At 35.1% G+C, this 18516-nt stretch overlaps 1 protein-coding gene across 10 annotated transcripts in view; it reads right to left on the bottom strand.

The window, feature by feature from the left end:
- Positions 1-524: 524 nt before the first annotated feature.
- The window catches only part of EHBP1 (EH domain binding protein 1), a 491141-nt gene continuing 473149 nt past the window's right edge, over positions 525-18516 (bottom strand). For all 10 annotated transcript variants that reach the window (XM_060026512.1, XM_060026505.1, XM_060026507.1 and 7 more), the window contains 4 exons: positions 9437-9536; positions 8239-8312; positions 1827-1941; positions 525-1609 (listed from right to left, as the gene is read on the bottom strand). In XM_060026512.1, coding sequence (XP_059882495.1) covers positions 1519-1609; positions 1827-1941; positions 8239-8312; positions 9437-9536 — 380 coding nt within the window. In that variant the 3' untranslated portion in view covers positions 525-1518. The remainder of the gene's footprint in view (positions 1610-1826; positions 1942-8238; positions 8313-9436; positions 9537-18516) is intronic.

Consider the following 18516-nt stretch of genomic DNA (forward strand, 5'->3'; position numbering starts at 1 on the left):
GGACACCTCTGTAGAGGAGTGATGGAAACTACCATAAAATCGCCAGTTTTTTCTGTAGCTTAGAACTTCTGGTTGAAAGTTCCCTTTCCCTCATCTCATACACACACACCTGCACACACTTACCCTCCTCCTCCCCTCCAACAATAACCCTCTTCCTTTCACTTCGGCATCTACAGTCTTGCCGGTTATCAGAAGTCATAGTTCTTCCTCATATGAGTGCAAAATTATAACAATGGAAAATTACATTTTTTTCAGTGCTGTGGAATCACAAATCTCAAATCGTTAAGAGAGGACCCTCTAAAAGATGATAGTTTACACTGCTTAAGAAAATATGACTAATTGCTTTTCAATTCGCATTCGTGTGTCAGCAGGGCCCCTCTGGGGTGGTGTAAACTTATTCAGCTCCAAATACAGACCAGTATCCTGCCCTGCATTCAAGAGGACCATTTTTCCACATGAAAAGTCTTATGAATACAAAAACTTCTCAAGTTTTCATTGCAAAGAAGTAGCAGCAGTGTTTAAGGTAAGAAAGTTTCTGCTTTTATTGAAAATTTATATATGACTCAGTATTGTAATAAATAAACAGATAACCATTTTCACAAAAAAATGACAGTGCTATGCTAGAGAAGAAAATATTAATTGGAGGATTTACTCATAATGGCAAGACAGACTTTTATCAATACAGAATAAATATTAACACCATTCTTGAGCCAATTTTGAGACCCAACAAAATGTAGGAACCAAGCTAGATGTAATAAATAATTATCCAGAGAAAAAGATGGCGCATTCTCAAATGATAAGACTGTCTTTGTAAAGTGATGCATGTCAATTAGTCCCATCCTTACAGCTCACTTCAAATCACAGGACTTGTTTCAGGCTACGTTAAAGGGCCATCCTCCGAAGAAAGCAGAGGAGAAGTACCCTATTATCTTCATAGTGAAACGCAAAACAACTGCAGAAAATCCCACTGGTAAATAGAACACAGTTTAATAAGTAAATTGAAGATGATCTAACTATAAAATTTAGGTAACAGACTCAGTGTTACATATGGCAGGACTGGAAAAAAATCATTCATGACATTTTCCTTATCCCTCCCTCTTAAGCCCCCTCCCACCCCTCATTATGCTATTAACAATAACAACAACAACAAAAATGTTTTAAAATTTTTCTCCATCAAAAAATGAGGGAAAATAATGAGGGAAGAGTTTTCTTTTCTTTCTTCTTTGAACAGTTTCTTGAACACTCCTAATACCAATCACTCACAAGATGTCTGTGCAACCTATTTTACATGATTTCAAGGAAATGATTAACTCACACACACACAATCCTTAAACAAAGCTATTTCGGAGTTCTGTACACTGTCTGGAAAAAAGGGAGGAAAAGAGGTGGTGGTAGTGGTAAAGAAGTACAATCCAGCCAAACAAAATGTTAAAAGTTTTAAATCAACAACGAGAATGACTTTTTCTGGTCTGGGGACCCAAGGCTAATAAAATGTTGGTCAAGATTTTGGTCTGGCTTCTATTGCAGAACACATTTCTCTTCTTTCTTGGCCATCTTGCCTTTGTTTTGCTCCAGAGTTCGCTCCAAATGCTCGTCTTCTTCTTCGGCCCTGGAAGTCAAACAGGAAACCAAATTATTTTTCTTCTTGGAGCACAGAGCGGCACTCTCCTCTCGCCCCGCATTCCGAGCCCCAGAGGGAACGGGGTTCGCGGGGCCAGCGGGAGGCTGCCCCGGCCCACCCGGGACCTCTGGACTGAACTTTCCGAAAACTTCTCGGCCCCTCAGCAGGCGGCAGAGCCTCGACCCCGACCCCACCGCCCACTTACTGCTTCTCCTGCGCGTCCAGGTCCCTGACGAGCGCGTCGCGCTTGTCCACTAGGGCCACCAGCTCATCCAGCAGGAGCTGCTCGCGTCGCTTCTGGGCCTCGGTCTTCTGCCAGTCTGCAGGGGACGGGAGGCTCCTTACCCACCCGGTCTCCCACCCCACCCGGCCCTCCCCTTCCCGCCTTTTCCAGTTCCCTTTTATTTCTCTGCAAACCATATTACAGAGCCACTAGCTAGTGTTTCACGGAGAGTTTGGCCGTCGTGATGAGGATTTCGCCCCTAAAACCCTACTTTCTAAGTATTTTCCGTAGATGGAGACGGCTACGGGCTGGGCTGGAACCTGCAAGAGACCAGGTGTGCGCCGGTGGCCAGCGGAGGTGCGCATCTGATGTCAGCCAAAGTGGGGGAGGGAGAGCTGGAGGCCCAGAAGAGGTCGGCCCGAGCGGTGAGGGGGGAATGTGGGTGAATGAGGAGGCGGGAAGCAGAGATGGGCGATAAAATCACCCTGAAAAGGCTAGAGAATCTGCCTGAGAACCTATCCTCCTCCCCCACCCCCATGCTCACCCCATACAGCCCATTCTTCGCTAATTTCCTCTTCGCTCTATTTTAGCAGTTGGATGTATCTCACACTGGGCGCCATATGCTTCACAATAACTTTAAAAGTAGTGAATCGGCTAATTAGCATTTTTCTTTGAAGTAAAAAATAAATTTGCTCTGCAACATTACACTGCAGCTCTCGATCGCATCACAGCCAGTTTTCTTTTGGAGAGGTTTGCTGCGTGGTTTCAAATCAAAGCACTTTTGCAAAGGAAAAATTACATACTTCTTTTTGAAACCCCGGTTGGAAAATCCGATGGGCAGTGCTCCTTCCATGGGAAGGGGCAGTTTTTTGACGGTTTTAGGCCCCAATAATATATTTCCTAATCATTGCTGGTCTGATAATTTCCTTAAGATGAGCAGCAGTTTCGTTTAATAAAAACAGGACCAAATCGAACATTTAAAGCACTTTTGAAACCAAAGCCAACTGCTCTCTGGCCAGACTGTAAGGGCTTGTAGCTGTCAATCAACCCCCAGTCTACCCCGCCTCCCTCATTAGGAAGGTAAACAATGAAAAGAAGAAGTAGATGATGAGGCAGATAGCCGAACAAATGAGGACCTAGAGGGAAACAGGACACCAGCTTAAAAAAAAAAATACCCTGGCCACTGACTCATGTAGCCCCCTCCCCCAGCAAATGCACTTTCCAAAAAACAGAGAGGAGTGCAATCCTTTCTGGTTTCTCTCTTCTCTCTCCATTGCCCTGGGCAATCATGTTAAAACTCACATGGCTGGTGCTTATTCAGATAAACCCAACAATGCACACCGCTGGTTACCATGTGAATCTTCACAAACCACACAAGAATGTGCTGGTTCAAATCCCCCCGACCCCCTCCAAAGCAAAATTTATTCAAGACAGCAAACTGCTCAGCAGCTTTATGAAACCAAATGGAGCTAGAGGGAATTCTATCTTGTATTTACAAATTAAAAATTAGATGCATCATCATGCAATAAAGGTTAGAATAGCAGCAAAAAGCTAGAATAATTTATTCTATTTTATCACTATTCCTTTCATTACAAGCTCGAATACATACACACATATATATTAAACATGCCATATATTAATTACCCACATTCGATACAAAACATCACAAATAAGTACATTAAATAATTGGTCACATTACATTCTTATTTAAAAAGAAGTGAAGTATTCTATTGCATAGAGGGGAATAAAGAAACTATTGCTATGGAAAGTTTTTTTCTTAATGTAAAAATTTAAAAAATAATAATGAAACAGCAAAACTGGAGAAAAGCCATATCTATCACAATTTTATTCCTTGGATTTAAATGCAACTGAGGTCAGGAATGCTGGACAATTTTCTAATCTGGTTCTTGTTCTTAATCAGTTTCATTCTACACAGCAGATAAATTAATAGACTCTCCAGGTTGGAAAGATCTTAAAGGTCATCTAGTCTAATTTCAGGTAACTGTAGTTCTAGAAATATTAACTCAGAGAAAAACCTGCTAAATTTGTAAAAGATTTGTAACTAAATTTTATAATTATTAAGATTACCAATTTTGATGAATATGGATTTTTCCATTTCCAACCTCAAGAAATCATTCTGATTATAAGCTTAATTTATAATTCTTTACTTCCAAAACATTTTGATAAGAGCTTTACTACTGGGAAATAAAATTTCTCCACTGTAAACTTAAAAAATATAATTAAGTTGAAAATTACAAAATTTTTTTAAAGAAAAAATAAATTTTAATGACACATAATCTTCTTGAGTAAATTATTCCTTCCCTATATTTGACCAGTCACTTTTAAGGTTTTAATTAATAATTAGAAATATCAATATTTCTTTAACTTTTTTAAAAATAAGGTTTTAACAATATGGATAAGAGAGGAAACAATTTTATATTTTTAATCCATTAAGTATTGAATAATTTAAAAAATCTTAACCTTTTCCTAGCTCAATGCTGACATTTCACATAACTGTAACAAAAACATTTTTAAATTATGAATATTTAGGTAATTTTCATCATCTTACAAATTTAACTGACATTAGAATTTTAACTGTTTCAGCATAAATTTATAGGTTTTTTTATATTAAATGTGTCATCACTACATTAATATCTATCTACAAATAATTAGTCAAATTGTGGAGAAAATAGCTATGCGCAGTGAGTAGATTTTACACTAGCAAAACTACTTTTACTTTGGATTTGCTTTCTCACAGGAGTAAATTTATACACATTCACACACATATTTGAATGCTAATTTGGGAAATTAAGTAAACTATTTTGATGATTTAAAAAAATTTGATAACACCTTTAAAATTGAGCAAGATTCACATTTGTATGTTCAAAGGTCTACATTTAAAAATTAAAAAATTCCTCTTTAAATAGCTTCACCTAGATGTAATGTCATGTTTTAAAAGCCTGAATGTAAGTTTATATGTTACTTGTTATACATTTTAAGAAAGGATTACTCACCTATAACAGCTAGCAGGATGCAATGACTTTGCCTTGGACAGACTACAATGTGGGTTTTGATTAATTTAAAGATTCCAGTGTACTTTTGCTACAAAAGCCATATCCTCTCACAACAAATAGGATTAAGTTTTGATGCTGCATTTGAGCCAAAGTGTTAAAATAAAGAGATTCTGTTTATGTCTATCTGCACTGAGCTGTTTTGTTAATCTAAAAAACTCTTTTTTTATATATAGGGCCAATTATTCATTCCCTGATTCAGTTTATTTGCTGAAGTTGATAATTACCTTGGAAAAAAGGCAAAAGAAATACCTATAAACACTTTAATAGAAAGGACCTAAAGTTCTTGTAGTAAACCTTCAACCTTGCCACTATAAATAAGCCTGGCACTTTGATGAAAATTAACACTAGTTTTGTAAAGAGCACATTGGGGGATTGCAGTCAAGTCTTATCTTTAGTTCCAGTCAACTAGCAATCCTGAAAGAGTTTGCATCATCATCAGAGCAGGCCATTTGATAGGATTCTACCGCTGTACCTAATCAATCTATGGAAGACTGTGGCTGTGCTGTGTAACAAAGCTAAAATAGATTTACAAATGGGGTTTTAGGGGATAAGCTCCTCCACAGGATTACATATTGATTTTAAATATAAAAAGCTTATCATATAAGCCATAACTACAAAAATAGTGAACCTATGCATAAATCCCTTTAGAAGAGCACCCACTTCAAACTCTAAGCCAAGAATAAATCAAGATGTACAAAATCCTAGAGAAGATCCATTTCTTGTGCAGAAAATGAACACACCACTTTCCAAAAGCCCACCCCAATGTGTGCAGAAATGAATTTATCTTTCCTGAGGGGGCATTAAATAATCTGGAACAGAAAAACTATAGGAAAAGTATCTGAAAGATGCTTGTTAGCTTAAGGGATCCTACAACTTAGCTCAGTAGAGTGAAACTCCTGCAATGAAAACACCTCAGGGAAAAAAAAAAGGCCAAAGTGATTATGGATTCTCAGAAGAATGGATATATTGAATGTTATTATTATTATTTTGCTCTCAAACCAAGCTGTTAATACTTCTTTCACTGGACTATGACTATTAATATTCTGTGCTTTTCTCCTAGTTAATGGTTTCAGTAGTAGATTATTCAAAAATATTTTAGTTTATTTATTATGAAAACCATCTTATGGCTACTAAGTAGAAGAGATGGGAAAGAAAAGAGGAAGGGACTTTAAAACAAAGGAAAGCAAAACAAAACCAATTAGTGTTGCCTGTTCATGTGTTTTTCTGTGGTGTTTTAACACTCTGAAAGACTACTGAATGCGTGTCCATTCTAAGGGCTGGCTCAGAGGATACTGTCTTCAAAGAACTGATGATCACGATGCTCAGTATCACTCTAGGACAGCTCAGGCCACATATTGCCCAGGCTAATGGGACAGGCCTCTCTCTGAGAAAGTGTCTTTATTTGTATTCAACAGGCTGCTTCTTTCCTCAAGTCTCTTTTGCCCCTCAACTAGCAACAGAAACTGGCTGAGAGATTTAAGGCACAATCACACATGGGACAATAGTATTAATTAAAAAATAAAACAGAACAAAACCACAAAAAATTAACAATTGTATTAAAGGTGTATGAAAAGAAAAACATTAATTTTTTTTCTCTTCTTCAAAAATATTACTTTCTACTGCTCTTCCATGTGTACAAGGGGAGCAGGCAGAAAAATGTTAGATTATTTAAGACTGTAGGTCTATTATATAGGGATAGGATGCCAATGAAACTGGGATGTTTTATATGTATTATGGCCCTCCTTTAAAGATGGTACTATTTGGTAATAATACTGGTTTTGGGATAGAAGCAATATCTGCCTTAAAAGTCAACTGTATTGTATCAAGCTGTATCTTAGGGTTGATTTAACTTACTATACATGAGAAAGTAAATTTTTAAACATTGTAATACTCTGTATTGAGCATAATATATAATTAATCTATAAAGAATAAATTGTATAATGAGTTATACATACTATATACAAACACATTTTATATTATACACACACACACATATATATATATATATATACCATATAAATAGTATTTGCTATACCTACTTTTCAAATGACTATTTAGCTTTCCAATCTCTTTTAAGACTATACCATGACTACAAAAATTATAGCAAGAGGAAAAATACCATTTAGTATATTTGTGCATTTTATTCAGTGGCAAGTTTCACAGAACTTCTTAAATAATTTTGACAAATTTTATAGTCATTATTAGTGATATAATTTGATAGCCACTTGAAGGAAATTAGCTATCTGAAAGCCTTTTAAATAAAGTAAATCTAATTTATAAATTAGGACATACAAATGTTGTTAGTCATATTTATCAAATATTAGGAATATAAAAGTAAGAATAAAACTTCTATAAATGTATAAGATACTATTTAGATAAACAGCATGTATTTTATTTACTAACAATTTTAATTAAAATATTTTAAAACATATGGTTTCATTTGAATTTCTCTTACAAACTTAAATTCCCAGTTTCTGAACTAATTAGAATTGACTTCTTATGGATCAGGTACCTTATCAGGTGAAGAAAGAAATTACAATGGACAGTCAATGCATGTGTTAAGAGGTCAATACAGAATAGGAAAATCAATTTGCATTGATTAGACAAAAGGTCCATTTTACAGAGCCCAAAGGATTAGCTTTTAAGTGGACATCTTTGAACTATAAGACATTTTCAACTAAGAGGTATAAGGAGAACAGCATTCTAAAATAGTAAGAATTTTAAAAAAATAAGCATATATAGTAAATGCCATAGTTAAGCTAGCTGATGTTTATTGATATTATGAACCATGCTTAGGATTACTATATATGTAATTCATTTAAAAGCTTTATATAAAGTGTGAAAGTGTTGCATTTATCTCATATGCCGGAATCTTTGCCTGATTATTCACTTAATAGGAGCTGGAATCTTAAGAACTATAGCAGACTGGACAGTTACATATTTGTGTTGACATCAATTAAATATTAAGGTAAAATTTAGAGTATGAATGTGAAAAATCAAAATGATAGATCTTTCTCAAACCTCTTTAACTTGCACATAGTAAAATGAAATCATTTAGTTATATTTTCCATTTAATGGACATTTAAGCTTACAGACAAAAGATAAGACAATTTTATGTTTAATAGCAAGCATAACGATGATCTGAATTAGGGTCCTTAGGTTTTACATGACTATTGGTTTCTGACTCTAAGGCATTTATTTGCAATTCCTGTAGGTCCTTAGTCAGACCACACCTAGTGAGACCAGAAGTGTATTACACTCTTTAAATCTCTTTGACAACTGACACCTCAAACACCTCATTCGGCCATGGCATCTCTTACCTTCAATGGCTAGCATTGCCCGCAATTCCCGATTCAGCAGCTCATATCGTCGTTCTAAATCATGTTCTTTTTCCCTAGGCAAGTTGCAAAAGTTCATCAATATGCTAATTACTAAATCATTAAACACTTAAAAGAACCTTTAGGTTACATTGATTTTAGGACTCATAACTGACTGTTCTCTTTAACTTTAAGCCACTCAAAACAAATGATACACAAACCTAAAACCTTCCTCAGGTTGAATATTTAATAGTGCTATTATTTTTCTCCTTCAATTTTGAATTGCACAGAAGTATATTCTAATCTGTGGATAAGTAGCCTCAATCTTCAATGTTTCTTGTATTAAGTGCCAGGTATAAGGTTATTTTGTAGAATATTTTTCATAATTCGCAATAAACACTTTTTTGTCTAGAACTCTGTGTGAAAAGAGTACAAGAAACATGAAAGTACCACCAGTGAAAATTTAATATAGAGACAATTAAAAAGGCAAGATTAGTTAAGTTCTGCACTTCTTCATAACTCCTTTATCAAGTTCAGGCATGGCAGAAATGACAAAAATAGAGGTTTTCACTAAAATAAAACATGTAAGCCTGCTTCTTCCCACACTAGGTGGCATAATATAAGAACATTGTTAGTGAGAAAAAGGAACAAGCATTAAGTCCTATGTGAACTAAATGCTAAAGACTGAAAATGCTTACATTTGGTCTAGTCTCCATTTTACTGTAATTCTTGCAATCATAAAAAGGTCACTTCTGTGTAAATTATTAATCTTTTACCCCAAAATTTAGGGTAACATCATTTGTAGAATACAAAGTTAGTTTTGTCCTTATTAAGACTTATTTTAATTTTTAACTGAAAATTTGATGTTAAATAAACTTCAATTTTATTTCTTTTCCCACTAAATATAAACCAAACATCCTTTTTATGCACAAGTGATTTCTTAAACACAAAAATTGTTTATATTACTTGGCTTTCTATATAATAAATACATTTTTTCAGTATCTAACACTCTAAAATTCTTACTCTTAAGGTAAAAATTGGTTATATACTATTTTTAATTTTATTTTTATATAAAACATAATCTCTAAGGAAAGAAAAAACATTAAGCCTAATAAGAATGAAACCCCCAAAAAAGACAATGATGGAAAGCCTAAGATTCATCAATGTTGTAGGAAAAACAAGCAAAGTCATAAGTACTTACAGGAGAGAGAGCTGGTTCATTCTCCTTATTAAGGCGTTTTTCTTATTAACTAACACAAACCACTCCTGCATCATAGCTTCTTCTTCTTCTGTGTTCCTTCCTATAATTTAGGAAGAGATATTTCTTATTCTATTGACATTTACAAGCCAAATAATAGTTCAGCACAAGTGTTTTGTTTTTTTTCTTTTTAACACGAAACATATTTTAGCTATCCCAACAGTACAAGTTAAACTGTTTATAACAACATCAGATTAAGGTCCGAGGCCTGAAAAAAGAAATCAATATTTAAAAATTCATAAGCCAATCTCCAAAGCTGCTATTATTCACCTTGTATATTTCAGTCCCCCGAACATATTTACAGATCATACTAAGTACAATACTAAGTACAGTTAAAAAAAAAAAAAAAGTGTTGCAACTTTTAAATCCTCCCCAGAGGCTGACTTGTTATTATGTTTCAGTGAGGAACTCGTGGTGCTGACAGACATACGGTCATGATAAAAATAAATAAATTAATTAAAAACCACATTAAAAAATCATTATGAGAATTATAAGACTACCAGTAAGGTCAGAGAAGTCAATAGATTTTGTGAGAGCTTCCACCTGTAACAACTTGCTTTTTTTCTTATTTTCCTCCCCCAAAGCAAACTAAAGGTATACATACATATACCATTCCAGAACTCATCATCCCTAACAGGGTAAACACTTGCAAATTATTTTAAATACATTGTAAATGAACAAGCTACAAAAATACTTAGAGCTATCTGTGAAAAAACATGATGAACATAATAATGTTCCGTAAATGAGAAAACATTTGAGCAGAGAGATGATTTAAAATTTTAGATTATAAATTTACTGATTGTACATTTAAAATTCATTTTCCCTAATATCCATTCCATCATCTGTACCACCCTTCCCCTCAAAAGGCCAGTATGTCAAGGATTATAACATATAGCATATATTTGGTATTGTTCATGCAGAAGTAGGCCACAATCATACTCAAGAAAAATATTAATTCCCCAACCCTCTTCCTTCCTCTCCCTTCAAATTGTATCTAGTCAAATTTACAATTCTTTGACTTTTTTTTTCTGAATTTCGCCCATGATTGGTTTACTGTTTTGCTAGACCATTATTTAATAGTTCAGTCCAACTTCTAGATAGATTCATAGGGTTAACTTAAATATCTACTAAAAAATTAAATATGCCAGGCGAAGACTAAATAGCCTAGTCAATTTCCTAAGTTTCATTTTCTTCTTAAGTGAGATATTTTCTTTTAACTTTCAAACACACTACCAGTCCATTAAAAAATATTCAAACAATACAGAGGTATAATTGAGTAAAAAGTCAAGGCCTCTTTCACCACCCCCACCCTCTCCAATTCCCCCATCCACCTCCCTTCTCCAGAAGTACTACTGCAGTTTAGCGTATCTTCTTCCAGACCACATACGTAGCTATGTCTATCACATACAGGTATATACCTTATCTGGACACATACAGGTTTCTTTAACATAAGGACCCTGTGATTTGTTGTTGTCATGCTGTTTGAAGATCTACTTCATTCTTTTTTAATACTTGCATAAATGATGGATGAACCATAATTTATTTACCTGTTTCCACATTAACAGAAATTTGAAAAAATCTTTAGAATGAAAATCTAAAATAAAGAGCTGATCTGTGTGCAAAAGATTAAACATGTATTTCTGAGCATCCCTGTAAAATAGATATCTGTTGTTCATTATTAGGGAAAATAGTGAGAGGATATGTGCTTTCATTAAAGTCTGTTAAACTTTATGGTATGAAGCAGATCTAGGATAGATTCTTTGAGTATGAACAAAGGTCTTTATTGTTTTACAGCATTTTTAATCTCTCTTTTAGGGTAGCTGGTTTTGTATTCACTTTGGACCATGTGATGTCTTGACACTGGTCATGTGATATAGGCTGCGATAGGCACAAATCCCTGGGTAGCAACAAAAGAAGAAAGAGTAAAAAGAAAAAGCTGAGAAAAAGCTTGCAATTTGGAAAAAGGCCAATTGTACCCTGGTGAAGGCCTTTTTGATCACTGAAATGACACATGTGTGCAATATTAATAGGTGCAGTTTTTATGATATTTTGTTTTCTGATTAAAGACTTAATTCTTGCATTCATAACCTAAGTGGTTTCTAAAAATATACACATATTAAAACTTTGTTTTGAGTTTAACCTAACCTGTAATTGAGGCTTTCAGGCAATAAGACTAGAAGCAACTAGCCTATTTTTAAATTAGCATCATTTTCTTCAATGGAAGACTGCTTCCTTGAGAATAACAATATTGATGTGGTACTGTGTTATTTTCAGTTTAACTCATGCCTATGATTTCTACATAAGAATAAAATAACTGTGTTATTTTCAGTTTAACTCATGCCTATGATTTCTACATAAGAATAAAAGATCCACCTCCCCTAACTGCTAGGAAATGAGAAGAGTCTCATGTTTAAAAAGGGAATAAGCCAAACAATAAGAAATATTTAAAGACATATTATTCAGTGCTACATAGATTATATAAATTAACTGAAAAAAACATATTTGAGGTTAAATCAATTCTGTATCACTAACTCCTTATCTGAGATAGTACACAGTGATGGAAATCTATACTTAGCCTAGTAATAAAAAAATTAAATTTTCTTCTAATACATCATTACACTATTGTTTTTAGGGATTTAAAATTTTTTTAATTTAAAAAGCTTTTAAAAGCCAGTAAGTTGAACCATTACAAATTAATCCTGACTTTAATAACTGGTTAAAGACCCCTTTAGCTTTATAAGTAACAAAAAATATTAAAGCCTGTGATCACAGTGAGCTTTTCTCATTTCTCCTCTAACCATTTGTTATTTAATCCAATACTAGTAATCCAATTTGTCCATCAGACTTTTAAAGGGCAGAATGCAACTTCCTCAGCTTAGACACTTTTCAAAGTACAATATATTTTTCAAATGAATGCTGGATGTTTCATTTTTCCCAACTATTCCTAGCTCTAATGCATGAGGAAAAAAAGAACAAGATGAACATTGTTCATACTGATTAAGTAAGAGCTCATTAAAGAGCTGTCAGTGCGGTACTTTGAATATGCATGAAGCATATAATCAGATCTAGTACCGTCACTAGAGGAGAATACGGTAAGTACAAAGGATTGATTTAATTACTTAGAGTGGGCTGTGGTGGTAAAGCAGTCTTGTTAGTGCAAAAAGAAAAAGAGGTTGTATTCTGGCACTGTTAGAAAAAAGGCAGTTTTAGCTTCTGACACAATACATAATCTCAGAATAAAGCACTTTACATTGTAGCTTAAAATGAAGATTGTCATTATTTTATAAAATGGCCATAAATCATTTTATCTTGTTTAAACTCACCTAGTTAACTACCTCTCTTTCAAAATTATCTTTAATTTGTAATCACAACTACAATTTTATCACCTTAGAGTCAATACTGATACTTTAAATTTTTTTCAGTTTCATGAACTGAAAAGTTCAAAACCTATATTATTGAAGCCCATTTTGAAATTAAAAAAATGACAAAACACTACAGTTCAGTACACAGTGACTAAAATGTGAAAGCATGGCCGGGTTGTTAAACTATATTTTAAAACAGAGTGCCTCATGTTTATTATAAATATACTACCAATAAAAACATCACCTTAACATTTTAAAGTATTGACTAATATAGTCTCTGGTAATGTTTTTTTCTACTTTGTTTCCTTAAAGAATTCTGTTTTGTTATTTTGCCTTGTGGAATGTAATGTCTTTCTGACATCACAATCTCTTATTGTCAGTTTTATGTTTTAATCAATTATTATAGCTGAGTATGATTTATAAAAACTATTAAATAATGAAGAGTAATGAAAATAGCAGGAAAAGTAATATGTAAATATGACTTCAAATCATTCTTCCTATCACATAGTTAACAAAAACCACTTAACACAAAGCAGCATAATATAGCACTACATGTAGTATAAATACTTAATAAACGTTGGTTGACAACTGCCTTTATATTCCATCTCCTCCCTCCCAAAATGATTTAAAGTTAAGATTTAACTTAAGAATTCATTTCTTCACCCAGGAACATGTATGTAGTTTTCATTTGTTTTTTCCAAAGCAGCATTCTCAATGTAAATTTTAAAATGAACAAGAGGAAAGTGATGTTAAAAACCTGAAATTATGAGTTATATTTTCAAAAACTGTCTACTAGTTAACCTTTCCTAATTAATCTTTCACCATAAGCTTATTGTCTATTTAGAAAGATATATTTTCAGACAGTGCATTCTTTTTTTTTTTTTTGCAGTACGCGGGCCTCTCACTGCTGTGGCCTCTCCTGTTGTGGAGCACAGGCTCCGGACGCGCAGGCCCAGCGGCCATGGCTCACGGGCCCAGGCGCTCCACGGCATGTGGGATCTTCCCGGACTGGGGCAAGAACCCGTGTCCCCTGCATCAGCAGGTGGACTCTCAACCACTGCGCCACCAGGGAAGCCCAGTGCATTATATAAATGCAAAATAAGGAACAATACAATTTTAGCTGAAAAGAAGAGGAATTCAATGGGAAACAAAGAAAACACAGAGATGAAGGCACTGTTGAAACATATACACAAATTCAAGATTTTCTACTATGAAAACATTATATAATGCTGAAATCTTGCCATAGCTCCATAGTGGAGATGGCTGACTAGTGATCACATATGGCCCTTAAAGGACACAACGTAGCAAACACAAACCAAACATAAAAACAACAAAGCTGCCATTACAAATTGTCCCTATGGTATGATTACACGTATATGATAACCTCTGAAAGATTTAGTATATTAAAATAGAGATACACATGAAGGTATCCAACTAACTGATACTGGCCAAACATATTTTAATAACACAGGAGGTGAATTCTGGTAGATTTACTTAATGGATGAGAAAGATTAATTTACTGCAGTTACATAGGGTCATGGACACATGAACTCCAAAGCCAACATCATTACAGGACTCCAGTGCTCCAGTTTTAGAAAATATTTTAAGCTTAGGAAATAGAGCTTTATTATGAAAACAAATTTTACTATATGAGCAAACAGTTGATAAATGTTTCCACACTAAGAAAATCCTCTAACAGCAATCAATGTAAATGAAGAATCTCATAATCCTTATTGATGTCTTCAGCAATTGTCTTAAAACTATTTGGTCAGGGCTTCCCTGGTGGTGCAGTGGTTGAGAGTCCGCCTGCCGATGCAGGGTACATGGGTTCGTGCCCCGGTCTGGGAAGATCCCACATGCCGTGGAGCGCCTGGGCCCGTGAGCCATGGCCGTTGAGCCTGCGTGTCCGGAGCCTGTGCTCCGCAACGGGAGAGGCCACAACAGTGAGAGGCCCACATACCGCAAAAAAAAAAAAAAAAAACTATTTGGTCAGCATGATATATTTGTTATAATATTAAGTATATAAACTTTGGGGGAAAATCCTGTCTCCTTTTGTTGAAGTAAAATAAAAACTAACCCATTCTCTCAAAATAAACACATCTTTTATTTACCCATTTAGTAAAACAGAATGTGGGGAGAGATTCAGGGCAACATCTCTCTACAGATAAATTCTGACAGACTTCTATGGACATACCTATGCAGGAGGAGGTATAGACAACTTCACAAAAGCTCTTCCTCCTTAGACTTATACAAAAGAAAATGCTATTTCTAAAGGCCAGAAATTAACAGCAATCTTCTTGTGCCAACTTCTTAATAGAGTCTGAACAGACTTTTTATGCCAAAGGTCAGTGCTTAATTTCTCAAAAGGTAAATTAAGCACAAACTTAATATAGTACAAAAATAAACTGAAAAGTATGAAAGTAATCATCATCAGAAAATTCACAACCAATAAAATTCTTTGTATTTACTTACAGTCTAGTATATTTAAAAAATTACATGTGGGATGGAGTTGCTTCCATAACTTTTCAGTGCTCTTAGCCTTTAAAAGTATTAATATGACCCACATTTCAGGTAATGCATGACTATTTTGACTGTTGACAGATAGATATTTGGCTGAAGTCAAAACACTCAGAACTCTGAAACTGTATTTATTTTTCAAGTTGCATTTAACATACTTTGTAAAATGGGATAAAATACAGTGAGTCACTTTTATATGCATCATTCAACCAAACACACTAATGTCTACTTGGAGGATCAACTGGGCATCCTCCAATAAGGGGAAAACTTGAATTGTGAGCCACACTTACAGATGGATAGCTTCCCCTGCCAGTTCTCCCCTTTCTTGAAGCCCCCTTTGTTTGGCCTGCACCTGGCAGACTCTTCTCTACCCCCTCCCTCTCCTAGAGCCTTCTTGTAGTCATGTCATGGAAATGACTTTAAAGAGTGGCCCTAGAAGTGACAGAGACATTAATGTTAAAGATGAGCATTAACAGTTGAATAAAATTATTTCTGGAAAAGTGGGAGTGGAGAGAAACAATATTTCTAGATTAATGTATCTTAAGATGTGATTTTTTTTTTTTGCGGTATGCGGGCCTCTCACTGTTGTGGCCTCTCCCGCTGCGGAGCAACAGGCTCCAGATGCACAGGCCCAGCAGCGATGGCTCATGGTCCTAGCCACTCCGCGGCATGTGGGATCTACCTAGACCGGGGCATGAACCCGTGTCCCCTGCATCGGCAGGCAGACTCTCAACCACTGCGCCACCAGGGAAGCCCAAGATGTGATTTTAAGTATATATAGAGAGATAAATTAAATGTTACAAGAGATATTACTAAAGTTTTATATATTCAAGAAGGTCAAAATTTCTGGGGGAGATCTTCTCATTGGGAGAACAGGGGTTTATCTTTTTTAAAGTCATTTGGGCACACAGTTTTTTATGTGGTGGTCTGGGAACTCAATCCGTAATTTAAGTACTTTATGGAAAAACAACTGACTCAGAAATGAACTTTAGAATAAAGACCTCTTATAAATTAAGGACTACCTTTATGAATGTTTACTTACATTAATTCTGAGAAACTCCTGCAGATAAGACTATAAATTCTGGTAGGGCCAAGCATAATTTATAACTGTATACCATCTATAGTTTCTATGGCTGGTTAGGTCTGTCGTTTGGAATATGATACAAATAAGATGAACATTGAATCTGCATCTCAAATGGCTTTCTTCCAGTTCAGTTAAAAAAAATTGACTGAACCCTTTGATCTTAGACCAATTAACCTCTCTAAACATCAGTTTCTCCTTCTCTGTAAGTATAATCATATTACTTACCTCATATGGTTGATGGAGGAATTAAATGAGAAAATCTGTGTAAAGTCCTTAGCACAGTGCCCACAACTAAAAATGCTAGCTATGATGACGATCATGAAGAGGGTGATAATGGCACGTGCGGCACTGAGCCAAGAACTGGAGATAGAAAGATGACCAAGATGTGGTCGGTGCCCTCAAAAGGGCTTATCCGTCTAGTGTGGAGACAGACACATAATCAGGGACAGCTGAGTGAGGATAAATTTCTAAACAATTCCTTGGACACAAATTATATTTTAAATCTTCGTTAGTGATAACAAAGTCTATAGTTAGTATAATTAGTATGTCATTGGTCATAAGCAAGATAGGTGAAAAATGTGGGTGAATAAGCACAAACTCATCTTTGAAGCTGGAAAAACAAAGTGAATGCCCTTTTGGGTCAGCAGTGTCACAGCTGCATACAAAAGACAGCCATAGCTATGGTGACACAATAATGTGGCTGTGCTCCAGGTAATGACAGTCTAGTTATTTGCAATGGGTTTTAGAGATTGAAGGACAAAGTAGATCATGAAATACTACTTAATATCCAAAAATGAAAGAGGTAAATTTTAAGATTGAAAATTATAGACTAATAGAACACATCTAAAAGTTTACCAGTTATCAAAATAAAGAAAAAAAAGATAATTTGAAGTACAAATTGATATAATTTTAAGAAAAGAAGGCCCTCAACAAGAAAAACCAAATATTTATAAAGCAAAAAAGCTTCACCGAGATAGTAAGTTTTCATCATTTTTATAGAGAGATTTTGATGTTAAAAGCAGAGCATCATTAAATCGGCTTACGAAGTTGGCAATATAGATAAAAAAGATGATTTACTAAATGCCAGGTGAGAATGAGATTTGATTTTGTTGAAAGTGTGGAAAATATATGTAATTTTTAAAATACAGAAGGACAAACCAGGCAGATATGCTCTAAATAGGCTTCTAATAAAGAGCTTCAATCAGCTACTCTTTTAGGTAACCCTGTGCTGCTTAAAGTCTTTAAATGTCCTAAAACAATCATAGCAGGGTGTCCCCAGAGCCTCCAGTTTCCAGTAAGGGATGAGTTCAACCCCCAACCCCCAGTGCGCTACACACACAATAACTTCCTCTTCCTCCCTACACCTTGTCTGATCATGCTTGGGGGTTCAGATAACCAGGCAACACTGCGATATATCCTTCCTTATGTACCTTCTTAAAAATCTTTACTCAGTGAGGGAGAGCTGAAGGGAATTAGGCCTATCCCCTCCTGGCCTGCGGCCACGTTCATTCTCTAAACAGAGAAGCCTAATGAAAGCAGGACACTGCAGAGCCATCTCCAGCAGTCTTTTAACTTGCACACAGCTTCAACAATTACACAACATTTTAAATCAAATATAACGAATGTTGCTTTTCAAGACCAGGCCAGGTGACTAGCGTGAGTTTCAGCATTATACTACCTCATCCAATGCCCCTTAACCTTCCCAGTGGAGCCATTCTCTTCACCAGGACACAGAGACATTCATGATGGACTTGCGTCCACAGTGCTGCTTCCTGAAGTCTTGGAAAGAGTGTCTCAAAGATGCTCTATGTCATATATCTCCCTCACCAGATGACTGAGAACCAATAACTTTCTCATAGACTGGGAATAATAATAATGATGATTATGATAATAACATCAAATATTTAATGAGGTTATATAACTTACCTAAAATAATAGTTAGTGGAAGAACTAGGCCTCAAATCCAGGCAGTCTGTCTGGTGAACCACCATTCTTAGCCATCCTACTTGACACTCATAGGTAACCAGTCTTACCAGAATGGGCCCTTTATTTAGAATTCA

The sequence above is a fragment of the Delphinus delphis genome, chromosome 12 (assembly GCF_949987515.2).
Source record: "Delphinus delphis chromosome 12, mDelDel1.2, whole genome shotgun sequence".
Lineage (NCBI taxonomy): Eukaryota > Metazoa > Chordata > Mammalia > Artiodactyla > Delphinidae > Delphinus > Delphinus delphis.